We start from the raw sequence: 27,238 nt of genomic DNA, 5'->3' as shown, positions 1-27,238 counted from the left end.
ACAGAAAATCTACCAACCTCATTATTTATACCTTCCGACACCTGGTGATGGAGAGCATATGACTAGTTTCGGCTGGACAAAACATATTCCCCCAACTACGTTCAACATGAACCAACGATGAAGCCTTTCATAGAGAAAGCAACCGGAGATGAGGGAAAGCACCTTGCAGGGCAAATTACCTTACCGACTCTAGCATCGCTATCACACAGGAACTTGACAAAGATGCCGCTGGGATACAGCTAGATATCTCGCGCCTTCAATCTTGTGACTAAGGTTGCTAAGCCACGCACAGACCTGAACGATGCCCTCTCGCAGCTATAAGGAATTCCGGAACTTTACATAGAAGCTTTCCAACATGTTCTCCAGCTATCTGGGCCGGCCTCGCCAACGTCGACAACTTCAACGAGGCAATATGGACCGAAGAAGACAACCGGTGAAAGTCGTGTTGGCCAGGATCCTGTACCCGACCTCTCTCAATCCAACTTATGCACGGTAGTCATCAGAAACACCAAACTACTTGGCCAATGACTTCCGTTCATACTATTAGAAGTTCCACAATTTATATGATTTTACTATTTTGCTCAATCTCGTACCTATAGTTCAGTATAGATTGTAGTATTAAAAAAGAGACAAAAGAAAAAGGATGTCAATTTTGAGAGGGCTTGGGATATCAAGCAAATGAGAACAAAGACAAAAGCAACGAGAACCCCGAAATGTAGTCAAGCAGCTTGGTACTTGACCTTGTGTTGAGATAAAAGCAATGGTATACCTGCATGCATAGATATAGGCAGAGTACACCGTGATAGACGCTAGAATGCAGAAAATGAATGAAATCCATCAATATTTTATCATATAACTGTCGCTCCAGGACTCTAAGGTCCAAGAGCAAAGTGACCAGCAGCTGCTTTCTCTCTAATATCAAATCCGAGTCAGTCTCAAAACAATCGCACTGGAAAAGCGAAACTCACCCTAGCAAATCATAGCAAAATTTATGCTGCACAGGCGTGGTGTCACAGGAATTTGAATTTCGACGTCCAAATAGGAACTGACGATATATGGATAAACTCTCTTCTGTAGCCTGTCGCTTTCTTTGAGCCTCATTTTGCATTTGATCCGCACTGGAGCCTAGAGCCGCATTGTTCAGGTTTCCGGAAGATCTCGGAGGACGCTCTGACTCTGATGAGCTTTTCTTGTTCTGGTATTTGTGAGCTTCTGATCTGTGATTCTTTCATGGGTTTTGACAGTATAGTAGCACTTACTGTCCATGAAGTAGCCATGTTGGTTTGATTGAAGAAGATATGAAGAATAACTTGAACAAGTTGGTTGAACTGGCCGAAATTTAAGATGCTTACCCCCTGATAGTGACCGGATTTTCTAAACGTCATTTTATACCTAGTTGCTCCTAAGCTAACGAAAGTAGTAATTCTGATAGTGAATTACCTTATTTGGTAAGCAGTACGTTGTCGATCTTTCCCTAGTTTGGTCATTTGAGCTCGTGGTTGGGGGCCAAGTATCAACAACCTAGTGCGAAGATCCAGTAAGCTCGCATTTATTGCTTAAACGATCCGTGAATCTAAGGTGGAAGGATCCGTTTATTGATGAGGGGTCCTCGGAAGGATTCTCTTGATCAATTTTATCTGTTTTATTGGCCTTGATAGCTTTATAGTGGGGAATACGTGGTCGAATGTTTGTTGATGAAGAATTGCATTATGGGGCTCCCAACCCGATGAAAAAGCAATCATGGTGGATCACCTCCGCATTCAAGGCTTGAGTGCTACGACGTCCCGTACTTGAACGAATAAAACGTCTCGATCAGATTGGCATTTCCGCGACTTTCCGTGCAGAAGGCCTTACGCGCCCTGCATACCCTTTCCAGCTTTACTATATCAGCATGGGCATTAACTGCGAGATCTATATGTGAGTATGTGAGAATGAAATGCGCAAGTCAATGCAGCTGGTCTGGTGATTCATAAACGCAGTCTAGCTCTAACCAATCGTATCCCAGTGCTCATCTCAATCGAAAAGCACCACTGCACTGTTACGGACAATGGACGGCCCGAGGACGGCTGCGAGCTCTGAGACGATGCCTCTCAACGATTGTGGGTTGTCTATGGGCATGTCCTCCCAGCCAACCAGGTCCTGCGATAGGTAAGAAAAGTGGATCATGTGATGAAATGGCGCTGGTCTGACTTACACTCATCTGTACGAATGACCCATGATAGAGTAGATACCAGTCACTCAAATTCAGAGCCTTCACCTCGTCCAGCTTCAACACACCTGGCATATTGAGGGCGAAAAGGGATAGCTCTTCCTCGTTCACATCGGAGTCGAGGGGTGTGGAGGAGGACATGGACTCGTCGCCGGAGGACCGGTCTCGGGAAAGAGACACGTAGGGTCGTTGGTCTAGTTTCTCGGTGAGTTCGCCATCTAATGGATCCCATGTGTTTGACTCCGGGTCTATCACGTGTGGTTAGTGAGAGTTCAAAAGACAAGATGAGTGTTCGACAAAACGTAAGGGATTGTTACTAACCAAGTATGTACTGTGGGCGATAATTTCCCTTGTACCGCATCTTCTGGCAACTGTGGATGTAGTATCCTAATCAGTAAAGGTTAGTGACGATGGCGTAATGTTTTGTTATGAGACACGAACCCATGTAATAGTAAGGATATTTGTTCTCGATCGAGAATGCGATTTCTCGCATGGCACTCAGCTTTCCAAATTCCCATTGTTCATATTCAGGGTCATAGCTATCAACGGTCAGCAGGACTCACAGACGGGTACAGCATCAATCTACTAACAAGACATAGACGGAGCTCACGCCGCTCGGCACCAGGTCCAGTACCGCAACAGCAATCAGCTTCCCATCCAAACGATAGCATTGATGCCATGAGCCGAGCTTTTTCTCGCCTGTCTCGGTTTTCTTGATTCCTGAGCACAAGAAATTTTGAAAATCCTTCAACTTCCAGCGGGAAACATCCTCGCGATGAATTTTCGTTTGATACTTGACAAAGAGATCAAATTTTGCCTGGGAGACTGAATCACCCTCAAGATTGACCTCGAAGCGATGTGCTGGCTCTATGGCTCGTTTGGTGGCCGGATCAATAGGGCGCTTCAGGTTGCTGTATTCGACCTCGTGGACAGCGGATAGGACATTGAAGTTACACTTGCGTTCCTTTTTCTCTCTGCATTGGATCGTCAGCTAGAATGATCAACAACCAACCAGAGGCGAACACACTCTCGAGAACGGGGACTCAGGCGAGCGACCTTTCGCATATACTCGGGGCCGAGAATAAACTTGTTCCAACGATTGATGGCCTTGCGCTGATCACGGCGGGGGCGAAATGCCGAAGCTTCCAATCTTAGGGTGTAATGCGGACAGCAGGACCGCTGGAGATTCTGCTTATAGTACAGAGTCCCCGATCTAGGAGTAATGTGAGTCATTTGATTGAATAAAAAAAATAAATGGACCCTATCCAGCTGTCATACCGTCTCCAACCCCGATCCATAAGTTCTCCATAATGCTCGGGGCGCACGGCCACGGAGCTGGTGTAATATGACGCGCCTAGACCATGACGTGTCAGTTGTCAGTGTGTCAGTTCCATGCTTGGACCCTCCTAGAAGAGATTGATGATGACGAGCATGACGAAATGGAACATAGGAACATACTTCCATTGTCCGATTTACAGTAACCACACGAGTTACGTTGATAACCTGTCAAAAACAGACCCGCATTAGTGGTTTATGAGTTGAGTTTGGTATTGGGGGGGTCAAGTGTATATCCCCCCCCGCCAAGTTGCCTCCGGTTCTCCCCCCTCTCATCCACCCTGCCCAGGTGGGTGGTTGCCCCCCCAGTTGCCCCTTCCCTTGAACAACCCTGAGGACCAGTGGAAGCGCCACGGGGGGGACAATGCCCTACCTTAGTGGCTCGCTGCAGGGGCAAAAGTGGGACGTACCTAGTGGCCGGAAGAGCGACAGCTGTCGCGCGCGTTCGGCGTCAACAGGTTCCATATTGTGTATTTGATGGGTTTGGGTTGGTTGGCGGTCCCGGCGGGATCAAGAAATTGAGGTGATGGAAGTTGCAGACAAACAAAGCGAAGTGGATCGTGGCGAATAAGAAGGATTTCACGAAGTACGTAGTAAGAAAAAAACGATAAATGACTGGGTTGGTAACTACTAGGTAAAAGGTAGTAATTCAAGGGGGAAGGTTGGTGGGGAAGAAGACATCAGAGAAGGGGGATATTATTTTGGCGGGGGAATGATTTTACAGCTATTTGTTATATTTGTATCTGATACATCTCATGAAGACCTGAGGCTCTAGAGAATTAAGATAAAATTCAACTTTTTTTTGGATTACTAGTAATTTCGGGTTCCTGATTTTTTTCCCAAGTGATTCTCTCTAATAGGTACCTGAGTATCCCCCCGTGCCCGGTTACCAGATCGGCGGAGATCTGTATCGAATCGCTCCGACTTTCCTACTACTCGGTACCGGAGTTAGGGTCTGGTACCCGAGAACTCCATTTGTGGCCTCTTTTTTTTAGATGAAATGTGGCTGTTTTAAAGGGGATCGAGGCTCATATAAATTTGATATTGAACGTAGATCTTAAGGAGTAGAAAAAAGAAGAATAAAAAAGAAGAAAAATAATATGAGATAAAACTTAGGATAATGAGGTTATATAGTTCATGAACCCTAGATCACATGACTCATATTGTTATATACTAAAAAAGAAAAGAAAAAAAAAGCAACTTGAACATTATTCAATAAGTCAAAATGAAAGTACATAAGTAGAACCTTGGAAGTCACTATAACTAATTGCACTGACACAAAGAAATACTAGTAATGAATAGAATAAAAATGAATCTACATGTAAAGTGGTCGTAACCCCCGTAACCAAATTAGTCACCTAATTTGGCCCAGTTTCCGTGCGCCGCCGGTTCTGCTGCCCCTCCATTGCCTATTCTGCTCCTAAATTCATCTTTCTCCTCCATTTCCTCTCAAGATTTTTGATTCACCATGCCTTGTACTTCTTCTAAATCTTGGTTCCCGTCCACTACGGGAATGAATGGGAAGACTTAATTGATATCAATTCCTCCGTATCCCCCGCATTTTATCAAGGAAAAAAAAAATTTCCTTCCCCGACCGCCCTTAGGGAAGCCTGAACTTCCTCCCGACCTAAGAGAAAAAGAGTGGTGGAAGCGCAAAAAGTTAGAGAGTGAGAGAGAGAGCACTTCAAACAATTTCAAAAAAAAGGAACTTTCTTCGTCGTCACCTGGACCCAATCTCTTTCTCTTCCCACCAACTTTTCTTTTTCCTTTCTACCCTTGGTCCATTTCACTCTTTTTTCCTTTTTTTCCATACATTGTCCAACAGGACGTCTTACCGCAAAAATAAACGCTTCTTACTCCGTTGTCCGCATCGGGTAATCTTGGCGCATCGCAATGGCTCAAAACCGTTCCATGGAAGCCCGTGTTGGGCGCAAGAATCAACGTGAGTTTCCTCCTTGTTATAAAGAATTCAACTAGATTAATCGAATCATGACCCTTGTTGAGCTTCAAAATCCACTTTTTTACGAGAATCGCACGTGTTGCGTACGTGTTGAATGAGTTCAAAGTTGCTGACATACTTCGTTTACTTTTTTAGGCTACGGCTCTAAGGGCGAACGTCTCGTTGCCGGTGTTGTCCCTCTCTCCACTGATAAGACTAAGGTTCTTATGATCCAGTCTGCTGGTCCTGGTGGTTGGGTTCTTCCTAAGGGTGGTTGGGAAACCGATGAACCTACTCCTCAGCAGGCTGCTTGCCGTGAGGCTTGGGAGGAAGCTGGTGTGATCTGCACCGTGCAGCGTGACCTGGGTGTGATTCCCGATATGCGGCCCTCCGCTCAATTGACTACCAATGCGCCTAAGGCATCCTACCAATTCTTCGAGGTCACAGTCGACAAGGAGGAGGCTGAGTGGCCCGAGAAGCACAAGCGTCAGCGCAAGTGGGTTAGCTACACTCAGGCTGCAACTGCTCTCGCAAACCGACCTGAGCTTCTGGAGGCTTTGAACCGCAGTTCCCTGCAGCGCTAGTCAACTCCACGCATACATATGGTCCGGATACATTTGCGTTGCTTTTTTTTCTCTCATACATGGACCTTGAACCTTGGGGTGTTTTGCCCTGATGACGACTCGAAACGACTCAGACAAAAAAAGAAAGAAAGGCTGGCGGTTTTTTGTCTGTTTGCTTTTTCTTACTATCGACCTTTCCGCTGATGTTAGCCTTTTGCGCTGATATCGATCTTCTCGCTTATCGGCCTTTCCGCTGATCTTTTACCTTTCCGTTGATCTCAACTTTGCATCGCATATGTTCCTTTTCCCGTGGCTGGTCGACACATGACCATTTTTTTCCTGGCGTCTGTGATCTTCGGTTTTTTGCTGTCATAGACGGTCAGCCTTGTTATGCAAGGCTCAGAAGCAGCTTGGGGGCACTGCTGCTATGGTGCTTTTTTTTTCTTTTTTCTACGTGGTCAGATAAGTGGTGGAAGGCGCTCAATTGACGCCCAATTGATAGAAGAGTCTCTTAGAGACTCTGATCTCTGATGTCTAGGGATCTGGTTTTACCCAGTTTAGCCTTGAGAGTAGCTAGCACCTGAATTTTATTCTGGACCCTGCCCTCCAAAAATGATATTCTCCTCTCAATTAAAATTTACAGATGTTCTATCGTAATCCTCGTAGTGAAGGAGTGAAAGTATACTCCAGGGCGGTTCCCGATTAGGAAAAGCGCCAAATTGCTCCGAGAACAAATCCGCGATCTTCAATAACGGCATTCAACCTCATCCTCACCCATCTTCTTGTCTCGCCCATCTCCTTAACGCGTCAATAACACATCAAAAACAGATTCTACTGCATGAATTGCCGGTAGATACCTAATTTTGAACACAGGTGGCGGCTACAGGCGCTGCCGCAACGCAATAATGGAATATGATATGGTGGACATGGAGGAGCCCGCGGGCCCTCAGGTCACCGTCCGTGAGGTGAATTTTCACAACCATCCACAGATATCTCTAAAGAGTCCATTTGAAGCTGAACTAACCTTGCAACCCCTATCTTTCAGGCTGAACTCAACCGCGTGGATTTCCGTCTAAGTTCAGTTGACCTTGCTGTCGCCAACTCTCTCCGCCGCTCAATCCTCGCTGAAGTTCCCAATGTCGCGCTCGACCTCATCGAAATTGAATCCAACACCTCCGTCCTCCCCGATGAGATGCTTGCCCACCGTCTCGGTATGATTCCCCTGATCGCGACGAACTGCGACCAGGACCTTGAGTACACCCGTGACTGTGATTGTGAGGACCATTGTGTGCGATGCAGCGTCACACTTTCACTGCATGCGCGCTGCGGGAATGGTATCATGCCAGTCTATGCGCGAGATCTTGTCGTCCAGGGCGAGCGCATGAACGATACGATCGGTGACCCTGTTATTACGGATCCAGAGGGCAAAGGCCCATTGATTTGCAAGCTGCGAAAGGGCCAGGAGATCAAGTTGACTTGTCTGGCGAAGAAGGGAACAGCGAAGGAGCATGCAAAGTGGGCGCCTACTGCTGCGGTCGGCTTCGAGTATGACCCAAACAATAATCTGCGTCATGTGGATTATTGGTATGAGCAGGATCCGGCTAAGGAGTGGTATGTTGCTTGATGTTTTTCCAGATATCATGTATTTTGATTGCTGACTTTCTCTGTGAAGGCCCATCTCTGAGAATGCCGCATGGGAGCCGGTTGCCAACCCAGATCAGCCCTTCGACTACGACGCCGAGCCGAACACTTTCTACTTCGATGTGGAGAGTATTGGAAACCTGGAACCGGACACCATTATCCAGCAGGGTATTATTTGCTTGCAACGAAAGCTCGCCACCACTGTCTCTGTGCTCCAGGGTGAAGAGGACGGTCAGGCCGGACAAGTTGAGGACCACGACATGATGGGTGCCGGTGATGGAGATGCTTATGAGCCACCAGAGGGTATCGATGGGAACCTCACTTCGTACGGCAATGGTGCTGCCAGTGCTTGGGGCGCTAGTGCGCAGACCCCATATGGCGCTACGCCTTACGGGCAGAGTGCTTATGGATTCTAGAAGAAGAATGATATGGGCACAAAGGGCAACCAAAAAGGGCTCCAGAGCATGCGGAGTGGAGTTTGATCATTTTCTTCCTTTTCTCTTTTATTTTCTTTTTTTATCTTATTTTTCTGGCGGGTTGGCGGCGCAATTTGGAGTTTCCATGCTGAGTGAGATATGATACCGCTGCTGATGATCAACTGGTTTTGAGACCGCCCTGTCCATAATTCTCATAGAAAATATAAAAAGAAACTTATTCAGAATGTTTCTGCTATGTATGGAAGCTTTGATTCATCTCATGGTTCTAATATGTCCACTACTGTACCTCTTGAGACCCAAAACCAGACCCAGCACCAGTCACAACTTCGAACACCGATGCCACGGATCGGTTCATAGTTCCACAGCGGACGGTCATTTGAATCCCTCGTTGATCACCTTGCGCAAAAATCAAATGGAACCTAGGAACTGCGGACGCGTTTCAGCTGCTTCCAACGGCTCCACATTCATACAGTGATTGAGTGAATCCCACTTTCAATGACCTTGAATGCCATCAGTATCTGAATATGATGTGACAGACTCTTCCCATACCTTTGCTATCGAAAAACTGCGCAGCATACTCACTTCTCTATCTCTTTTGGCGGATGTCCAAAAAGCGCAACCATCTCTGAGAGCTGTACGGCATCAGAGTATTGGGATTTTGCATATCTTCCTGGAAATACTAGTAGGTGTCCTGGGCAGGTATGGAGAAAAGCCTGCATCGATTGGGTTCTTACTCGAGCTCATTTCTGTGCCATAAACGGCTCTTCTTGCCAGAATTTCGGCATTTCAAAGATCAACTTTATGATCCCAAGGCATGCGCAGTACCACTTCAGGAGCTCGATAAATCTGCTTGAACATATACCGTGTGGCTGGGTGATCCGAAACGAGCCTGACCAAAGTCATAGTATCCAAGAATTTTGCAAGTAAGATCAAGTAATGTGGTCATTGATGGTAAACTGAAAATAGTGAGCTTTCACGAAAGATGGTACTGATGGGAGCTCCTGATCAAGTGTCGGTTAAAAGGTAGGCTTTTGAAAGGTTGATCAGGAGCGTGATTGAGGTAGAGTAATTCTGAGCTTTTGGTATCTGAAACTTTGTATTCAATATGAGAAGGGAGTGAGTACGACGAATTTGAGCATGTTGACTGATATAAGGGAATGAGGTTAGCTTCAAGCAGAAGTATTTGAGTTCATCTCATAAACAGAAGATGATAATCACTATTGAAGGAGTTGAGATAGTATGAGGTCCTATTCTATTGAATTAATGTCACCAAGCTTATGCATTATTCATCACTTTTCAAACTTTGTATCCTTTGCTCCTAGCTCTTACTTTCAAGGTTGCTCTCTTTGTGTTTTACTCTCTTTGTGTTTTTCAAGTTGGGGTATGTAAGCTCATACTACAATGGAGGCCTGGAGATCATGACTGTGAGTTCCCAGCTTTGACTAGGTTCCTGACGATAATCTCTCTGGGGAGTCAGGACATTTAAACTTGATGCTATTTTTAGTGATGAAGTATCTTTAACTTAATTACTCATCTTTACAGTCTGAGAATTAAGTAGATATTACATACTTTACATCGTCGGCACTCTGATTAGGAGGCGGCTAGAAAACAGACCAGTGCCGGTCACTCTTTGGGCTTCCGATTGATTGTTAAACCCATAACAGAAATGAAATTTTGAACCAAGACTATTTTATAACCCATTTGTCTCGAGAGAAATTTAAATGACGGAGATGTTATATGAACTTCAGACACTCAACTATCACAGGTCGCTAGCTCACATCTTCATTTGACTTGAAAAATCATTCGTCCAGTAATACAAAGCCTATTCTCAAATTTTGATTTGAGCTCACAGTATGTACATCCTTACCTTAGGTTCTTATTGATCAAGAAAAGTCCGCACAGGAGACACGAGAGATCGCATACTCGGCTTGTTCTTTTCTTCATAGGTTATTTTGAACAAAGCTTGCACTAACCTCCTTTTTCTTTGTTAACTAGTCCGCCATGGAGTTCATTCTCAACGGATTAAAGGCTTTCCTTGGATTAATCTCACACTGTTCAAACTGTTGTCCTGTTCACCGAGATCGAGTCAGTGGCTTCGAATTCGATCTCGAGGCTGGCTCGTTTGAGCTGAGGGAGATGTCAAGCTCTTCAAGCTCAGAGTTTACATATTAAAAATCGCTAAATGTTATTTTGGGAGCCATTGTCAGTGTGTTATGATGTGTTCTGGGATCAATATTTCAATGATCCCTTTTTTCCCTTTCAAAAAGTTCCACCAGCCATTTCTATTTGTTGGGCCCAAAGCTGTTGGTATTCGACAAAGTTACCGTTGAACAGCAAAAAGGATTCTGAATATTATGACTTAAAACTTTTGTGTTAATCACCAGGAGTTTGGAAATAATAATGAATCATTTGTTATGTGGCTTAAATGCCCTAAGCTATGTTGACTATCAGCCCGCGACATTCATCCAAGTAGCAAGACAAATTCATAATAATACATCAACCCAATCTACGAAGATGAGTTGTCGGCACAAGTCCAGGCAGCCGATCCACCAGATGCCTTATAATCATCAATAATAGCAATAACCGACCCATATGTACCAGCAATCATGAGGAAGGTTCCAGAGATAATAACAAAGCCACACCAGGCGACCATCGCCATCCATTTCCAATCTCGCTTAGGTCGACTCCAGTTGTCGTAAAGCCACATACCAGCCATGGGCTGGAAACACATGGGTGTACCGAGTAAAGCACCCACGAGAGAAACGAGATCGCTGAATACGGGAATCGCACTCGCAATTATGTATGCGAAAATAGCAACGCTAAATGTGCAGGAGAGCCAGACCACCCAGTGGGTGACTGTGTTTGCAACTAGGTGTCGGGAGCCTTGAAGGAGGCGGACAAAAATGTATTTGCCAGTAATCTAGATAATTGTTAGTGAGGAGCTTGGAAACCCGATCAAGATTGAAGAGAAGTCTTACGTGGATGAAAAGTAGAGTACTGGCAATCAATCCAGGCAGGGCAAAGCCATAGCTGACTTTCTTCACTGTCGCACCGGCAGATCCAAGAGCAGGCGAGGAGACATATGATCCACAGTAATAGTAGATAACAACACCAACAGCGATATAGAAGCAGGTGACGACTGTTTGGCAGAGTATAAGAGCGCGGTTATAATGACGGGGATCGCGCATCTCGGACGCGATGGAGAAGAAAGCTGGGGTGCCGGCATACGCAAATACGATCGTGGTTACAGCTGAAATTGCTTTGTAAAATGATGCACTAGTCACAATTTTGTAGTCCGATTGCCAAACGCCGTCTTTGGGGGCTAGAGCTGGGCGGTCTTCGATACCAACCGCGATGGTAACAGTCATAACTAATGATGTGATTAATTTAAGTCCATGATGGGGTTTTTAGGTGTGGTAATAGAAATGGAAACTCACTTGCGGTTAGAATACATGATAGACCCACCCAGGCAATCCAAGAGATACGTCCTAGTGTCTGGATACTGCCCAGAATGAATGTTATCACAAAGGCAACGGCGACATAGATAGCGGTACAAGTGGCATGGCTCGACACGGCGTTCAAGGCAATCGAGATGCTCAGCATTCCGGAGCCTGCGACGAATACCCACCCTATCGTCATACGTTAGGAATCCAGGTTTGTTTCAAGTTTTTTAATCTTCTGGAATGACTCACAGAGAACGAAGGCTGTTCCCAAAATAATTCTCCCGGTTTTACCAAGGAGTAATTCTCCAACATCATCAATTCCATACACCTCACGATGGCGAACCTTGAAGACTCCAATGATGTAGTCCGACCATGTAGTGATACCCGCGATAGCACATAGCACTATTACGCCGGGAACGATGCCGAGTGAATCGAAGGCAACAGGGATAGAAAGGACACCGAGACCGATCTGGGTCTTCATCATGAGAACAGCTGTTCCAAGCCATCCTACCTATTTGGTTGTTAGTGGATACTACTATTAAGGGGAATTGAGAAAGACATACATTGCGATAATTAGGACCTTCATCTGTGATTTCACCAAACACAGCATCATGAGCGTAACTATCGGTAACCTGACCGACATTTGATGGAGTAGGCGATAAAGCCTCATCATGTTTTTTGTCCACTAGCGACATGTTTAAGACATAGAATCGTACAAAAACGGAAATTTGAAAGAAGAGAGAGAATTGCAAACCTCTCTAGAGGTTAGAAATGAAAATATGAGGTTACATTTCGAATCGGGCGCCGGGGACTGCATTTAAACCATTTTTTTGTGTCCTTAACCGGTTAAGGCCGGGTCAACCATGTAAGGTGACATTTCTTGCATTCACCAGCCCCGAGTTAGGCTTAAACCCTTGCCCAGGTTTCCCAGGTTAAAAAAGTGTTATCTCTTTAGGCCAAGACTTCAGGGGGGGCGTATCTCGATCTGCGAAACAGGCTCCACAGTCCATAGATAAGAGTCATTATCTTATTTAGTTCTAATCTGATGTCTTTAATTGTACTTCAATTCTATATCTATTCTAAACATTTGAATATTCAATGTGATTCCTTTCTTGTAGCATTGAATCTACTATGATGTCTCTACTAGTAGCCCCCCCCCCAGACAATACCACCCCGGATTTCTTCTTGGCAGATCGCTGTTCTCCCCCGCAAATGAACCACATCTTGCTCCTTTAGAGTCCACTTTTTTAAGTGCGGGGAATCCGCAATTACGTCGTCATAAGTTCAAAATTTTGTTGATTCTCTCGTGAATCCCGCAAACTAACGGCTTGAGATCCACTGTCATACGAATCTGAATAGTGGTCCGGGACTAACTTGCTATTCTTTGTAAATCCACTTTGGAGTCATATCCAATTCATCCTAATCTCTTATCCGGCAAGAGTTTCCTCTACGTAGACACTTACCTAATGGAGAAGCTTACTTATTCTACTAGTATCATATGACTTGAAATAGGAAAAGGTGATGTGCTTTGGATAACTGTATTATGAAAGATGAAGATAATGCACAAATGATCCCATTCAGGAGATCTGTACCTTTGAGATGAGTCCTCAACCATTCGATAGGTTTCTCCTCAATACTAACAACGTATCCTTTCAAGTTAGTTTCGGAAAGCTTCCGCTGATCTCGGGTAGAATCCTTCCACAAGATACTCAACATGCAATAAGCCGGAGATGTTTGTGACATCAACTCCGTTCATAATCATGAGCGAGCAGGCCTATTAATGATCAGTGCATGACGGGAGCCGTGCCGGTATCGCTCTTCATATAAACAAACGGGCCCGGGTGCCGTACCCGGTTCTTTGTTAATCAGCCCATTTCGGGCGTGGTCCCCGGTCAGCCCCTGATCTGGTGGCTTGACTAGCTCCCGACCACCAAGAGTCCAGCCACCTTCTAAAATCATAATAGCGTGAGAATATAATCCCTGTCATGCTTTCCCGTCGGCAAAGTCAGCCTGAGTTATTCTACCTATCATTTTCTCGGCATCTTACTCCAAATACCCCAAGATTGTGCATGCACATGTATGCCCAGGTGCGGAGTAGAGCAATTATGTTTTAGCATTAACTACAAAAGTACGCCCCAATTATTCCAGGGCTATAAAAGGACTTCTACTTGTAGGCGAGCTCAGTTTATTAGGCTACACATGTACATTATAACTCAGGCTGTCACTCATCTTGGTAATTCTATAGTGACACTAGAGACACGATGTATCATACTATTTAGCTGAATTTATAGCATTTGAACTACAGAATCGTTGGCAGAAAAGAGATTTAAGTCTGTAAAAGTTTGGATGATAGGTGTCTAGGTATTCATCAATGCGTATACTATGAAGCAAATGCATGTACCCCAGAAGCAATGCTGTATTAAAATCTAGACAGGGGTCTTCTGATCCGGAAAGCGTCCACGGGTGTTTTTGTAGTAAACACTGAGATTAATCAGACTAATTAGAGAACATTTTTTGGTTTACAGCTTTTAAAAATTAATATGAATAAAAATCAGCACGATAGATACCAGCCGTGGATATTACTTTGATCTCAATAAGGCGCAATTGGTACTGCAGTGCATTATCTGAAACTTGAAGATTGGAGATAAGATCAAAAGTACACATCAAACACGATCACGTAACAAACAGATTATAACTGAATCCACCATATCGCTCATTTACTCCATATCAACTTGAACCCAGTATTTAGTAACAAATGCACTTTCAGTCTCCAACCAAGTCTCGAAGTTCTTCAATCCAGGTTGCATCCTCCGCAAAGCAGGAATATCAGGCCCAAATCCACTATTATAAAACCAGTGAAACATCTTCCCAAAATCTGGCAACCACCACAAAGCAAATGTACAAATAAAGCCAAAAGTAGTGGGAACACTGCGACCGATCTTCGCATAGAAAATCTTCGACATTTCCTCGAATGTGAGCGAATCTCCAGCCAATGAGAGGAACTTATTCTTCCATTCATCTGGGTTTAGGAATGCTTCCGTCGCAAAGAACCCAATATCGCTTAAACAGATGGTTTGGAATTTCTTGTGTCGTACAACTGTCTTCCATGTTGTGGTAAAGAACTTCCCAGTAAAATCTGGGCTGAAGGCGTCGAGAAATGCTACGGGGCGCAGGATTGTCCAGATCATATCAGTACCTCTGGTCTTCTCGACTAGATGATGCTCGATATTGTGCTTGCTGATGAAATGAGGAACGTCTGTGGTGGTTTCATAGGATGCATCACCGCCGCGATCCACAGATGAGTAGACGAAGAACTTGACGTCGTTCTTTAAAGCCGCGTCCACTAGGATCTTTCCTTGTCGCTCTTCAGCTTCTTGGACTGATGCGGTAAGTACTGGCACCTGTTCTTTTTATTAGCTCAGATATTGCGGAGTATGGAGCATATGGTATGTACTCACCTGGACACTGAATACACCCCAAATAGGCTGCGAAGTAACTTGTTTGGCGCTGGCAAAGATTGCTTCAGGCTCATCCAGGCTACATTGGACAAGTTTGATCTTTGAAGACTTGCTCTTGAGTTTCTGAGCTCCGTTGGAGCTGGCATCGCGAGTCACAGCTAGGATCTCCACATCTGCATCTCTTTCAAGCAGCTTGTCGACCACACTGCCACCTTGTTTGCCAGTGGCGCCGGTAACAAGGATAACTTTGGTCATGTCTGCCGAAGTCCCTCAAAGTATTACGGGGAGTAGAATATCGGTATAGTATGAACACGAGAGAAGAGAAAACTGATTGATGATGTAGATCCGATAGGGACTTTGCCCTCCTTATATAGACCACGCAATACGAACTGAGGTCAAATTTTTAATATGCGATGCTTTTCAAAAGACCGAAGTTAGCGAAGCTTCTTAATCCCCGTCTACATTGATAATACTCGGGGTTGAACTCAACCCCGGTCCCTGGGAGGCCTAACGCCACGAAATAACTCCGCATGCATTTGCTTTCAACAATGTCCCGCCCTATAATCCTGATAAATCCCCGGATCTTGATTTTTGAAAATGCAGTTCTTCCTGCTTGACTTAGCGAGCGAGAAAGACAACAGACATGTCGAAGAATATCCGGATAAACCACAGGGAAACCCCCATCTCGGCCTCAGTTGAGCGGCAAAAGCGCAGCTGTGAACGCTGCAATGAGAAGAAAATTGGATGCGACCGACTGGACCCATGCAAAGCCTGTTCTGAATCTGGCAGTCCGTGCATTTACCCAGATAAGCGAGCACCGCGAACCTTGAATCGTCCATCAGTCCCTGGGCTCCTCACTCGCCTGGAGGAGCTGGAAGCGGAAGTTGAACAGCTTCGTTCTGTGAACCGTGACCAAGTGACGAATGAGAACTCTCTCAAAGGAACGAATCCAAGCCCGTCGGCTTTCTTCGACTTTTCTCCTCTCATCCAGGACTGGTCTCGAGAAACTTTCTATGAGTAGTACTTTCAGCCTTCGCAGCTCAAAAGCTTTTGGCAAATATACCTAACGCGAGTCGCACCAATAATCGCCATATTGCATAATCCATCAGTGTTCTCCATATTCCATGATGTGTCAATTGGGTTTGAACTGGAACCTGAGGATGAGGCGCTGTGTTTATCTGTTTGCTCAGCGGCTGTGGCCAGCATGACACCAGAACAGTGTCAAGAAGAGATCGGTCGAGAGTATCAAACAACGAGACAGAATCTCGATATTGCTGTGAACGATGCTTTGAACCGAGCTAAGCTCCTCACAACTCAAAACTTCAGTGTTCTCTAAGCTGCGGTGCTCTATCTTCTTACTTCTCAAGTGGGCGAAGACCCAAGACGTATCTGGGCTGAGACGGCCATTGTTATTCGAGTGGCGTGGCTCAAGGCCAAAAGCTTCATCTAGATGGAAAAAAGATATTTTTATCTCCTTTTGATTGTGAGATGCAGCGTCGATTATGGTGGCATATATGCATATTGTATATGCTTGTATCAGAGGACCAGGATGTACCTCGACAGATTTACCCTGGTATGTCCGATAGGGTTTCCAGCAAACATTGATGATGACGATCTTATAAAAGATATGGAGGTTATTCCACCTGAGAAAAACGGCTGTACGAACATCACATTGGCGATTGTTACGGCTCATTTTTTGACCGAGTTACACTGGTTGAGTGATATTCATGACGAAACTCCACCAGAGCAAAGGAAAGAAGCTGTACAGATGTTGGGGAAGAGAATGGAGGAGCGATATCTTCAAAGCTGCGATCTAGATCAGCCATTGGAGTGGATGACTGCCACCATCGCACGACTCCACTTATCAAGAGCATGGCTTTTTGTCAATTTACCATCACCTGATACACCAGATGATTTCCAGTCGACCACCAAGGATATGTTATTTCGCACTGGTGTTGAGGTTTTGGAGTTTATGCATCTGTTGCAAGATAATGAACTCACTGAAGACTGGAAGTGGCTGTGGAAGGGTTTTAGAGAATGGTATGTCATGGGCTACATTTTAACCGAACTTTGTAGCCGTCCCTTGGATGCTGAGTCAAATCATGCCTGGGATATGGCTACAAAAATGTACAAACAGTGGCTGGGGAATGATTCTACGATGGAAAGCGAGAGGGTAAAAAGTTTAGCTTGGCTGATGGAGAGCGCTATTGCGTCGAGGGCTACTATGATGTAAATCAGCGCTTAACTTGAATATCATATTTAGCTATAAACATATGATTATCAAGCTTGACTACGGAGTACCTTACACTCCTTGGGATGTACTTGCGTTTTGTGGAGGTTGTTGACTTGATGCTGAGAGCACTAAGTATACTCGAGTTGCTAGTAGGCTCCACTTACGATCCTATGGTGAAGAGAGAAATAATGGACAGATAATTTTGATATAGAATTCAACTATTATATAAACTTGAAGTCTATTTTCAAAAGACAGTAAAAAACATATTTGATCCGGATCCATGCAATGCAAAGATGAATTCATCCCCAACGCCAGACGATAGCAATGCACCGAAAGAGGTCTATGCACACGAAGAAATATCGCTCAAAGAAAATGCAGGATAATTAAGAAAAGGAACATGATCCAAGGAATATTCAACCCATCAGCTCAACAGGTGGGCGAGAAGTCTTGGGCGGCATCTTCTTCACCGACATTTCGATCGGACTCATATCACCGGCATCCATATCAACATCCTCATCATCCACTGGCAGACTGTGATCCTCAACCATAACAGCCGGGAGATTAGGACTGTGTCCATGATCTTCAGGGTGGAAGATAATAGTACTGCTGCGGCTGCGCTGCTGCGAGCCCGCAAGCGGCCAGCTAGGAGTCCTCTTATCCGATGAGATGGAAACCGGAGTAGCAGGATCAACGTGCATAGGCTCGGAGGGATCGGTCTTCAGCATAGACAGTGCGTGGGCCAAATCATGAGCATGCACTTCCTTGTTTGGTGGGTCCTCGTTGCGCATCATCCAGCCGTGCGGGGGGCTGGGTGGCGGGGAGATAAAGAACAGCTTGTTACTCTGAGGCGCCTGCAAGAATTTGGGTCCTTCATCGCTCATGATAGGTGTGGGTTCGCCGAAGTAAAGGCGGGGAGTCACGTTGCGATTCAGAAGACGCTTTCCCTCCAGCATCTTGCGGATTGTGACTGCATCGGCATCGGAGTGGAAGGAACAGACGATGCGACGGAGGGATGGCAGTGGGGAAAATGAGTTCAAAGCCACAAGTGCAGTAATCTGCTTGCGAATCTCATCCAGGGAAGATGGCTGGAAGAGGACAAGGTCGTTGAGATCGGTGATTAAGAGTGTGTTTGAAGGAGGCGATGGCTGGGAGAGTGGGGGAAGACTGTTGATGTCGATAGATAGGGAAGGGCGAGGTGATGATCGCGCGGATTTAGTAGCCTTAAAGGCAGGAGAGGATGGCTGCGAACGCGGCGGCGAAGACACTGAGTTAACCATTTTGTGTGGTGTATGAGTGTGGAGGGTTGAAGTTGGGTGAAGGTGTGGTAGTTGTCAAGTTGAAGATTATAAAGCGGTGGGCGGATAAGAAGATAAAGGAGACTGGGAATCGCCACTAAATCGGAGTAAAGGTCTAGATTTTCTTTTTTGTTCTTTTTAATGAACTTGAAAGGGTGTGAGAGAATGAAAGATTCAGATGGCCATAGAGAATCTTATATTTATCCTTTAATTTTTTTTAATTTTTCTTTCTTTTTAGAGGCGCAGTCCAGGGTATCTGGGTCCGTGTATCGTCACCCTGCACAGCCTGCACGAAACCGTCCAACCCGTTCAACTCCGCCGTTCCTGGCGATCCACTCTCCACGTCTACTGGCTGAGCCCCTTCTCGCACTCATCTGCCTCTAAACTCTTCTGGGTAGTTTTTCATGCAATTTATACATGCGCCACACCTTATACGCCACATTTTTGGTTTTGAACTCGCCTCCACCAAAAGCTCCGCCCCTACAGGTCAACTTACCGCGCAATATCCGGGGCGAATGTTCTTCCCGCTTCGCCTCAGTCTCCTCGGGAACCGGCATGACATAAAGATTATTTGTTCTGCCTGGAGATACATTGTGGGGCTTGGCTCTCGTTCTGGGCAGTGCCCTTGCGGAATGACCAAAGTCCGAGCTTGCTACTAGCTAATCCCTCCCCTTGAACCACTTGGCAGCTGTGGTTTGTCTTTGCCTGGGGTCTTCATTGCCGCGACAGGTGCCACGGAGCTCAATAAACAGGGGAATATTAGACAGGGGCATTGCGCTAACAATACGGAGTACGTTTATGATGAGATACTGCATGTTACCCCAAGCTGAGGCTACCAATCACAGGATTAACCCGATCTGGAAATTTGAATTGCGCGCGCCTCGTGTCATCTATCGGGCCTCATGATCTCGATCTCCAGATCCTCATGATGCTTGCTCCTGAAATTGGACTATTCTGCAAGATCAGCTCCGTATTGGTCTGTGCCCCCACAAGGCGGAATACGCAATGCGGCACTATCATGTGTCTTGGGCATAAGCTCTCAATTTCCAAATAGGGAGTCTGATTCATACAGCCCCTTGTCCCTAGTTGCGCAGGCTGTGCGGACCTTTTTCATCAGTGCAAACTGGGCCTGACAAATGAGCCCTGTTACTCCAGAAGATATCACCTGGGCATCTATATGAGAATCGCGGGTAAATAGTTGAGGCAGCCTTGCCACAGTGGGTGAAACATGAAGAATACGGTGTCGTATCACCAATTTGCAAGTTATTATTTTCTAGTAATGTTGTTGGCTAAATTGATGTGGAATTGAACAGCAAAGCAACTAACCAATATAGCCTTACTGTCATCCTCTACCAATGTGAAACCTTCGGACGGCCTATCAATACGACGAGCCTGGTCTATACTATACTGAAAGACATTTGATATATTCGTTTTCTCTAAAAGACCCATTTCATGTAAACAAACAAAGCTTTCTCGTTATCCATAACGATACCCAACTTGGGCATACCAACAAGTTTGAGTAGAGCAGAAACATTGACACCTAATCTATAAACAATCCTCCTGAAGCAATCATATGAGTCCCATTGATCCAGCGCGCTCGCTCCTCACACAAAAATGCAACAGCATACGCAATCTCATCTGGCTGCCCCATTCGAGGCCCGACAGGTGTCTGATCAATAATGGGCTGAAGGATCTTCATCTGCTCCTCGCCAGCAGCAGCAAAGCCTTCAGTCATCGTAGGACCGGGGCTAACTGCGTTAACAGTGCACCCGTATTTGGGCGGAAGTTCCTTCGCCCTACACTAGTTAGTATTTTATAGACGAATAAGCTTGATAGAATAGCACTTACCAACACTTGGTAAACGAATCCACCATGCCCTTGGTACCAGCATAGATAGTCTGGTTTGGAGGTGGACCCCGGGCCGAAATGCTGGCTATGTTGACAATGCGCCCACTACCCTTGGTGATATGTGGTAGCACAGCCTTCGTTAGGAGGAATGTGCCACGTCCATTGATATTAACGAGAAGATCCCAGTCCTCGAGCGTTTGCTCCTCTAGTGGTTTGTTCACGGCTAATGCGACACAGTTGACCAGAATGTCGATTCTGTTCCATTTCGCGAGTGCTGCATCTACCAGTTTCTGAGGTGATGATATCTGCGACATGTCTGCTTCGACTGCAATGGATGGAGTCTGAAGAGATGATACAACTGCATCGGCTTCTTCTTTGAACTTGTCGAAGGGGTAATTAACGACTGTGTTTGCTCCTCGAGAGGAAAGCTCGCGGACAATGGCTGCGCCAATACCGGAACTTGATCCTGTGACGATGGCAACCTTGCCGGCTAGAGTTTGGGATGTCATTGTGCCTAAAGTCTGTTGCAAATGATTCAGGCGTCTGACAACTGTAGTAGGAGCCAGGGTGTCTGATGGTGGACACAGGAATGGCTTGCGGGGATTCAGGAAATTGATAGTTGAGAGGTATCGAAGAAGCGCTTGAATTGGATATATCTTGAGCTAATGGGGTCAGACTTGACTTATACAATATTAAATTTGTCTCTCGGAAATAAGTGACCATTCATGATCGTTTTAATCTTGAATAGTGCTGGAATTGAGAAATGCGGGCATCCACGTCTTCCATCCCCACATCCCGACTCTACATGAACGCTGTTGGTTTCCTCCACATCATTTCAGCATGGGGTAAACTTGGGGCAAATTTAACTTATCCCATTTAGCCAACTTGAAGTTGAGAAGCATTCTACGTCTTCAGAAGCCATCTGGTATCCATTTTTTCAATGCCGCTTTGTAATCCAGAATCTTCATATCAGTCACCTGGCAGCTTTAAGACCATTTGTGTCAAAAAGTGATCTGATTATGATAAATCAGCTAAATATGACTGTCCTACTCTCATTCTTGGGTTTGATTTCCAGTTGAGTCTTTGTCTAGTCATGAACTGTGTAGTCTTGCATTATTGGCCATAGCAAGAATCAGCCCCAGATAACAATTTCCGGTTAGACTGGGTCTCAAGACCCTGAGACCCTGAGGCTCTGCTCCCACTCCCGAGATTTCCTCTCATTCAGTCATCAACACATAGGCACTGTCAGCAAAGATAGGACCTCATCGCAGTTCAAAAATGCGTTCATTGGCATTTTTGCATATGCTGGCTCTCTCAGCTCTATGCACGCCTCTCAACGCTTACGATGAGTGCCATTACATGCAACCCATTGGAATTCATTTGGGAATGGAATCATTGTAAGACTTTTCAATGAGACTATTTTCAGATGAAATGCTAATATGATTCCCTGGATTTAGACTCGCGGCGTATGCTCATTCAATGAATAACATTAGCATGATCAGCCCAAAAATGATTCGAGGCGACGAAATTCCAAATTACGCAAGATCGATACAACAGCTACGTCTCGCCTATTATGCAGAAAGTCTGAACAAAGAGACCGAAGATATTCCGAGAGGATTTCCAGTGTTATCGCCAATCATTGACACTATCGCTACACTAAAAAATTCCGTGTCTCAGAGAGTACCTTCTCTAATTGATTCTAACTCGGAAACAGTACAGAAACTGCTACAGGGATTTCAAAGAATACGTGAATTCACGTCCAATCTTCTCGCTCCATTATCGAGCTCATTTCAACCCTCTTCGCAGCTTGAGACTGATGTAGAGCTTTCGGATGATTATATCAAGACAGGATTCCTACAGGCATTCGAAGTCCTGAAAGAAGGTGCCAGAGAAACAATGAACATCACTATTCGAGGTGCAGTCATCACTATTCCCGACTTTTTGGGCGACCATGTTCGGGAACTCGCTGAAGAAGCGGCTATTGAAGCCGGAATCACTAGAGTTCTTGCCTTCCCGCTCGTTTTCCCTCAAAAAAACTTGATCTGGCCTTGGAATTCTATACTAGACGAAGATGTTACTGATTATTTTTCTTCGGAGCCATGGGAAAACTCGTTACTCATTGACTACGGAGTTGGGTACTTTGATATTGCAACAAATGGCAGGTGTCATATGAAATATCCAATGGATATACTAGGTTGTCAGCGAATCGCAAAGAAGTTGTTTGACAGATTTACTTCATTTGATGGGCCATTGAAACAACAGGTCGAAAAGGGAGCTTCAAAGCCGGACTTATACTCGGCTCTGTGGACTGCGAGTCAGAGTATTAGATATCCAAGCGAGATTGACACACTCGAGGATGGCGATGATCACTATGCCGAAAGGCCACTCGATTTACAGGACTGGTGGATTGGAGATTATGAAACAGTTGTTCTTCGCTGGGAGGATCTAGAGGCTGTCGAGGCTGAATACATCGATGAGCTGGCGAACCAGTTTGATAGGACTTTGGACTGTCTGCAAGGTGAGACCAATCATGTCGCTTTGAATTAAAACCTACGAAATTGTTTTCAATTATTCTAACTACGAGGTACAGGGAGAATGAACGAACGTGGAGAACGTTCAAACCCTATCGAGAGTGTGATCATGTTGGGAAACCGATGTGCTCGATCGGTGGTCAAAAGAGCGATCCGGAAAAGTGTTGGTGAACATGTTAGAATAGTTGGTGGAAACTCAGAGAATGATAAGTCTCTCTCAGTGAAGGCTGCAACTCGGTACGCTCTCACATTATATGAGATGACAAAAATGGCGCACTGTGAAGACTCGGATGATCAGGATGATAGCTGGGAGTATTTGCGTAGGCACACTGAGCTTTAGTAGGACCGCAAATGACACCTTTCAGGCGGACATTTCCAATTCAATGTTTCAATTGCAATGACCATATCAACTCTTCATCTTCATACATCAATGATAGTCCACGTCCATACCCGATTAGGAAGGCACCTGTACCTCGGAGCAAGCATTTTAATTTTCCCGGGATCAGGTGATATTCAACCAAATTTGCCCGACAATCGCATCGAAGTAGACAAGTCCAATCACCTTTTTACTCGATATCTTTCTACACTTTTCAATTCCTTTCTCTACCTTTTCATAATGTTCCAACGATCCATCCTCAGACAAGTCCAGGCTGCCCGGTCAGCTCTGACTGCTTCTTCTTCCACATCAGCTTCATTGGCCGTCCGCCGGACATCACAGTTGCAAACACGTCTGCCCGCTGTTCGCCCATTTGCTCAGCCCTTCTCCCGCTTCTACTCTACTGAGAAGGAAGCTCCCAAGGAGGCCGAGTCCGCCGAAAATGCCGAGGACTCCGTTCAGAAGCAGCTCGAGGAGAAGGACAAGCAAATTCTTGATCTGAAGGTAATCAACGTCATTCATCTCATTACCTGGTCTTTGCATAGCTAATACGTTTTATTTTTTCTGTTTATTAGGACAAGTACCTTCGCTCTGTCGCCGAATTCCGTAACCTCCAGGAGCGCACTAAGCGCGACATGGATGGTGCCCGTAACTTCGCTATTCAGCGCTTCGCCAAGGACCTTCTGGAGAGCATTGACAACTTCGACCGCGCGCTGCTGGCCGTGCCCGCGGATCAGCTCACTGCTGCTCAGACCGAGGAGAACAAGGCTCTGCACGAGCTCGTTGCTGGTCTTAAGATGACTGAGAACATCCTCTTGAACACTCTCACAAAACACGGCCTTGAGCGCTTCGATCCTTCTGAGAAGGTTGATGGCCAGACTCAGAAGTTCGATCCTAACCTGCACGAGGCTACCTTTATGGCTCCTTCCGCCGATCTGCAGGATGGTGATGTTATGTACACCCAGAGCAAGGGTTTCCGCCTGAACGGACGGGTTCTTCGGGTATGTTCTTCTCTTCCGAAATCGCATTGCGGTATAGAATTTTTGCTAATCTTTACTTTTTCTTCTTAGGCTGCCAAGGTCGGTGTCGTCAAGAACGCCTAAATTTATCCTCTATTATAATCTCCTTTTCCTTTTTCCTTCTCTCTGTACCATATATCATACGTCATGATCACGATAGGATTGGCATTTGGATTCTGCTGGCTGTTGGGTCCGGAAAACTTTTACTTCCTTGATATCTGCTTCTCTTTGGGGTCTGTATGATACACTTTTGTTGCATGTGACTGGAGGCGTCTGGATTGTCTTGTGTTAGGGTGGTTTGTCCCTTTTCTTTCTGCACAATCTGTGTTCTGATAACTCTCTCCTCACTTTTTTGTATAATACACCAGCATCTAGAGGCAATGATTCCTCGATCTCAATTTACTTCTCTGTATAATTCTTAAGATAACTGCTTATGTGGTAGGTAGAGGCCATCAGCACTAGCAAGCATGTTGTTAAACTTCAATCGAGAGATTGAAGATTGATATTGTACACATTTTACAGTGATATAGAACAGATTCATAATAGTACAAGAGAATGACTTCCGATCATCTCAGCTCAACACCCAAGTCCCCAACCAACTTGCTCCGAACCTTCTCATGCATCTCATTGGTCTCTTCGTTCGTCAAAGTGCGCTCCAAGCTACGGTAGTTAATACGGTAGCACATGCTCTTGCGACCAGTCTTGGGGTGAGTGAACTCGTCAATGCACGAAACATCCTCGACAAGGTCACCACCAATTCCACGAACGAGTTCCATAACATCATTCTCATGGAAAGGCACACCTCCACCAGCAGCACTGCTGCCTCCAGTGACAGCAGCAGGTGGAAGCCAGAAAGCGACATCTTTATAGCAAGCCGGATGTTTTGAGAAAGGCTCAAAGCGAGTGACTGTTCCAGCACGGAACTGGGACAAGAAGCGCTCATCCTTAGACCAAAAGAGCCGGATATCAGGGATGTTGAACAGAAGCATGGCGATACGCTCAATACCCAATCCAAAGGCCCAACCAACCCGGTTAGGCACATCGGAGTTAATCAACAGATCCTGCTTAATGACACCACATCCCAGAATCTCCAGCCAGTCACCCTGCCAGAAGACCTCAAGCTCCCATGAGGGACTTGTGAAGGGGAAATAAGCCTCAACCCAGCGCACCTTCAATGGCTCGGGCTCGGCACCGCCAGCACTAGCAGCAGCAGCCTTGCTTCCTTCGGTAAAGACCTTAATAACCATACGCTCCAACGATCGTTTCAGATGCTGCGCGATAGCCTCCACCTCCTCTTCACTGTGGTGCTCAGCCTGCAGCGGGTTCCGCTGAGCATGAATTGTAGGGTTCGGATCCTCAACAACAACATCATGCTTGGGTATTAACTCCACATCCGCCTTAATCCGCGCAGCAGTTTCCGCGGAGCTGGCGAGGGGGTTGTTATCCGGGCGCTTCCAGAGCATCGCACCCTCCATCTGGTGGAAGACAGGGTAGTGGCTCCGGTCAATGGCATCACGACGGTAGACATCTGCGATCACAGTGTATCCGACTTCCTCCGGTCGAGTCTGCTCATTGCGATTGATTTGCTGGAAATACGCTTGCTGGTGGGCGCTTGTATGTGTGCGCAGGACGGTCTTGTCGTTAACATAGTAGGTATCTGTGCGACTGCGACCTGGGTGGTCCAATGGGAATCCGAGAACATCGAAGTTCTGTCGAGTTGTGACGACGGGGTTCTTCTCGAAATAGTTTCCGAAGACTGGCGCGGAGAATTGACTCTCGATGAGCTTGCGCGTGATCGCTAGAGGGTGGTTCTCGTCCAAGTAGAGACGTCGGCCCACGTGGGAAAGGATCTGATCAGTGGTATTTGTCCATTGGTCGGTAGTGTGGGAGTCGCCTTGGATTTGGAGAGTGGATTTTGTTTGCGACGATGGTTTGCCTTGGTTACTATCTGCTACTCTGAGAGCTGCCGTTGAGCTCCAGGTTCTTGAGCTGGCCGGGATGGGGTGGAGAGGGTAGGCACGAGTAATTGAGAATCTGGAGCGAGCGGCAGGAATGGACCATCTGCCGCTGCTGGCACGCAGGGCTCTTCCGGTTGCGAGTAACCTCATGAGGATTTGTGATTGGAACTTGAAGCACTTGGGTAGCTGGCACTAATGCTTGTACTTCGGGGTGGAAAACATGTCCGGATCGGGGAAATGAGTCGCCGAGGTATAATCTTCAGATCAATGTAGTTGGATCACAATAGTATTTGGTCTCATTTCAAGTTATTTAGGATTTTAGTTTTGATTGGCACTTTTTGATTGAGGACTCGGGGTTCATTTTCAAATTCAAACCTTTGATCGGATTACTAGCACCTCTCAGATAAAACTAAATTTGGACAGCTGTATTCCAAGGTTAGTGGTGATATATAGGTAGGTACTGGTCAAGCATTGACCGGCAGAACAAATTGTCTTACTACTACTAGTAAGTTAGCTTCAAGTTCTAGTAGGTATATCCAGGATGAATATATACTACTAGTAAGAAGCTGATAACTTTACATATAAAGATCAATTGCATCTTACTAGTATTATCTACATTGATCCTTGCAGGTTGTGAGTGCATCGACATCATACTACATGTACAGCCCCAACTACGTCAACTGGTGGACATGTGATCAAACTACCAGGTGACTAGTACCTGTACTTTTAATGATTTTGAAGATGTGAATATACTAGCATGACTGTAGACTATTCCTACACCCACTTAACGTATTACTCCACTGATTATCTCATGGAGGGGAAAACTTGGAGCCCCTCGTCCCTCGGTAATCTTATCCTTACGTCCGCTCAACATCCGCAATTGCACCGAGGATATCCGCACCAAGGATATTGATCATTCTACTATTTTAACTGAGATAACAAAATAATTGGTC

The 27,238-nt window shown here is 45.7% G+C and overlaps 13 protein-coding genes across 13 annotated transcripts; 6 read left to right on the top strand and 7 right to left on the bottom strand.

Annotated features, from left to right (window-relative positions):
- Positions 1-872: 872 nt before the first annotated feature.
- N7483_008426 (uncharacterized protein) lies at positions 873-1,277 on the bottom strand (the record flags this gene model as incomplete). The annotated part of the gene is made up of 3 exons (XM_057091853.1): positions 873-912; positions 969-1,195; positions 1,260-1,277. The coding sequence occupies 3 exons, from the start codon at positions 1,275-1,277 to the stop codon at positions 873-875; spliced, it is 285 nt and encodes a 94-aa protein (XP_056943027.1).
- A 736-nt stretch (positions 1,278-2,013) lies between these two features.
- On the bottom strand, positions 2,014-4,009 carry N7483_008425 (arginyltransferase; the record flags this gene model as incomplete). Its single annotated transcript, XM_057091852.1, has 8 exons — positions 2,014-2,139; positions 2,195-2,457; positions 2,531-2,596; positions 2,651-2,748; positions 2,800-3,183; positions 3,237-3,422; positions 3,488-3,563; positions 3,955-4,009. The coding sequence occupies 8 exons, from the start codon at positions 4,007-4,009 to the stop codon at positions 2,014-2,016; spliced, it is 1,254 nt and encodes a 417-aa protein (XP_056943026.1).
- Positions 4,010-5,437: 1,428 nt separating this feature from the next.
- N7483_008424 (NUDIX hydrolase) lies at positions 5,438-6,067 on the top strand (the record flags this gene model as incomplete). Its single annotated transcript, XM_057091851.1, has 2 exons — positions 5,438-5,486; positions 5,640-6,067. 2 exons carry the CDS (start codon positions 5,438-5,440, stop codon positions 6,065-6,067), a joined length of 477 nt encoding a protein of 158 aa, XP_056943025.1.
- Positions 6,068-6,951: 884 nt separating this feature from the next.
- Positions 6,952-8,103, top strand: N7483_008423 (DNA-directed RNA polymerase II core subunit RPB3; the record flags this gene model as incomplete). The annotated part of the gene is made up of 3 exons (XM_057091850.1): positions 6,952-7,011; positions 7,092-7,657; positions 7,719-8,103. The coding sequence occupies 3 exons, from the start codon at positions 6,952-6,954 to the stop codon at positions 8,101-8,103; spliced, it is 1,011 nt and encodes a 336-aa protein (XP_056943024.1).
- A 2,527-nt stretch (positions 8,104-10,630) lies between these two features.
- On the bottom strand, positions 10,631-12,262 carry N7483_008422 (uncharacterized protein; the record flags this gene model as incomplete). The annotated part of the gene is made up of 5 exons (XM_057091849.1): positions 10,631-11,044; positions 11,103-11,494; positions 11,562-11,753; positions 11,817-12,078; positions 12,131-12,262. The coding sequence occupies 5 exons, from the start codon at positions 12,260-12,262 to the stop codon at positions 10,631-10,633; spliced, it is 1,392 nt and encodes a 463-aa protein (XP_056943023.1).
- Positions 12,263-14,284: 2,022 nt separating this feature from the next.
- On the bottom strand, positions 14,285-15,280 carry N7483_008421 (NmrA-like family protein; the record flags this gene model as incomplete). Its single annotated transcript, XM_057091848.1, has 2 exons — positions 14,285-14,968; positions 15,026-15,280. 2 exons carry the CDS (start codon positions 15,278-15,280, stop codon positions 14,285-14,287), a joined length of 939 nt encoding a protein of 312 aa, XP_056943022.1.
- A 388-nt stretch (positions 15,281-15,668) lies between these two features.
- Positions 15,669-16,046, top strand: N7483_008420 (Zn(II)2Cys6 transcription factor domain-containing protein; the record flags this gene model as incomplete). Its single annotated transcript, XM_057091847.1, has 1 exon — positions 15,669-16,046. The coding sequence occupies one exon, from the start codon at positions 15,669-15,671 to the stop codon at positions 16,044-16,046; it is 378 nt and encodes a 125-aa protein (XP_056943021.1).
- A 506-nt stretch (positions 16,047-16,552) lies between these two features.
- N7483_008419 (uncharacterized protein) lies at positions 16,553-17,258 on the top strand (the record flags this gene model as incomplete). The annotated part of the gene is given in 2 exon segments (XM_057091846.1): positions 16,553-16,598; positions 16,612-17,258. The coding sequence occupies 2 exon segments, from the start codon at positions 16,553-16,555 to the stop codon at positions 17,256-17,258; spliced, it is 693 nt and encodes a 230-aa protein (XP_056943020.1).
- A 413-nt stretch (positions 17,259-17,671) lies between these two features.
- Positions 17,672-18,535, bottom strand: cbpA (putative calcineurin binding protein; the record flags this gene model as incomplete). Its single annotated transcript, XM_057091845.1, has 1 exon — positions 17,672-18,535. One exon carries the CDS (start codon positions 18,533-18,535, stop codon positions 17,672-17,674), a length of 864 nt encoding a protein of 287 aa, XP_056943019.1.
- A 1,558-nt stretch (positions 18,536-20,093) lies between these two features.
- Positions 20,094-20,910, bottom strand: N7483_008417 (SDR family NAD(P)-dependent oxidoreductase; the record flags this gene model as incomplete). Its single annotated transcript, XM_057091844.1, has 2 exons — positions 20,094-20,349; positions 20,402-20,910. The coding sequence occupies 2 exons, from the start codon at positions 20,908-20,910 to the stop codon at positions 20,094-20,096; spliced, it is 765 nt and encodes a 254-aa protein (XP_056943018.1).
- Positions 20,911-21,910: 1,000 nt separating this feature from the next.
- N7483_008416 (uncharacterized protein) lies at positions 21,911-23,272 on the top strand (the record flags this gene model as incomplete). The annotated part of the gene is made up of 2 exons (XM_057091843.1): positions 21,911-22,919; positions 22,992-23,272. The coding sequence occupies 2 exons, from the start codon at positions 21,911-21,913 to the stop codon at positions 23,270-23,272; spliced, it is 1,290 nt and encodes a 429-aa protein (XP_056943017.1).
- A 276-nt stretch (positions 23,273-23,548) lies between these two features.
- grpE (mitochondrial nucleotide exchange factor MGE1) lies at positions 23,549-24,411 on the top strand (the record flags this gene model as incomplete). Its single annotated transcript, XM_057091842.1, has 3 exons — positions 23,549-23,812; positions 23,884-24,309; positions 24,379-24,411. The coding sequence occupies 3 exons, from the start codon at positions 23,549-23,551 to the stop codon at positions 24,409-24,411; spliced, it is 723 nt and encodes a 240-aa protein (XP_056943016.1).
- A 482-nt stretch (positions 24,412-24,893) lies between these two features.
- Positions 24,894-26,435, bottom strand: N7483_008414 (phenylalanine--tRNA ligase; the record flags this gene model as incomplete). The annotated part of the gene is made up of 1 exon (XM_057091841.1): positions 24,894-26,435. One exon carries the CDS (start codon positions 26,433-26,435, stop codon positions 24,894-24,896), a length of 1,542 nt encoding a protein of 513 aa, XP_056943015.1.
- Between the last annotated feature and the right edge of the window lie 803 nt (positions 26,436-27,238).

This window comes from Penicillium malachiteum (assembly GCF_028827825.1).
Source record: "Penicillium malachiteum strain IBT 17515 chromosome Unknown utg000004l:1.0-4883003.0:1.0-4884900.0, whole genome shotgun sequence".
Classification (NCBI taxonomy): Eukaryota; Fungi; Ascomycota; class Eurotiomycetes; order Eurotiales; family Aspergillaceae; genus Penicillium; species Penicillium malachiteum.
The sequence above is the reverse complement of the archived record's forward strand: the minus strand, read 5'-3'. Positions and strand labels throughout refer to the sequence as shown.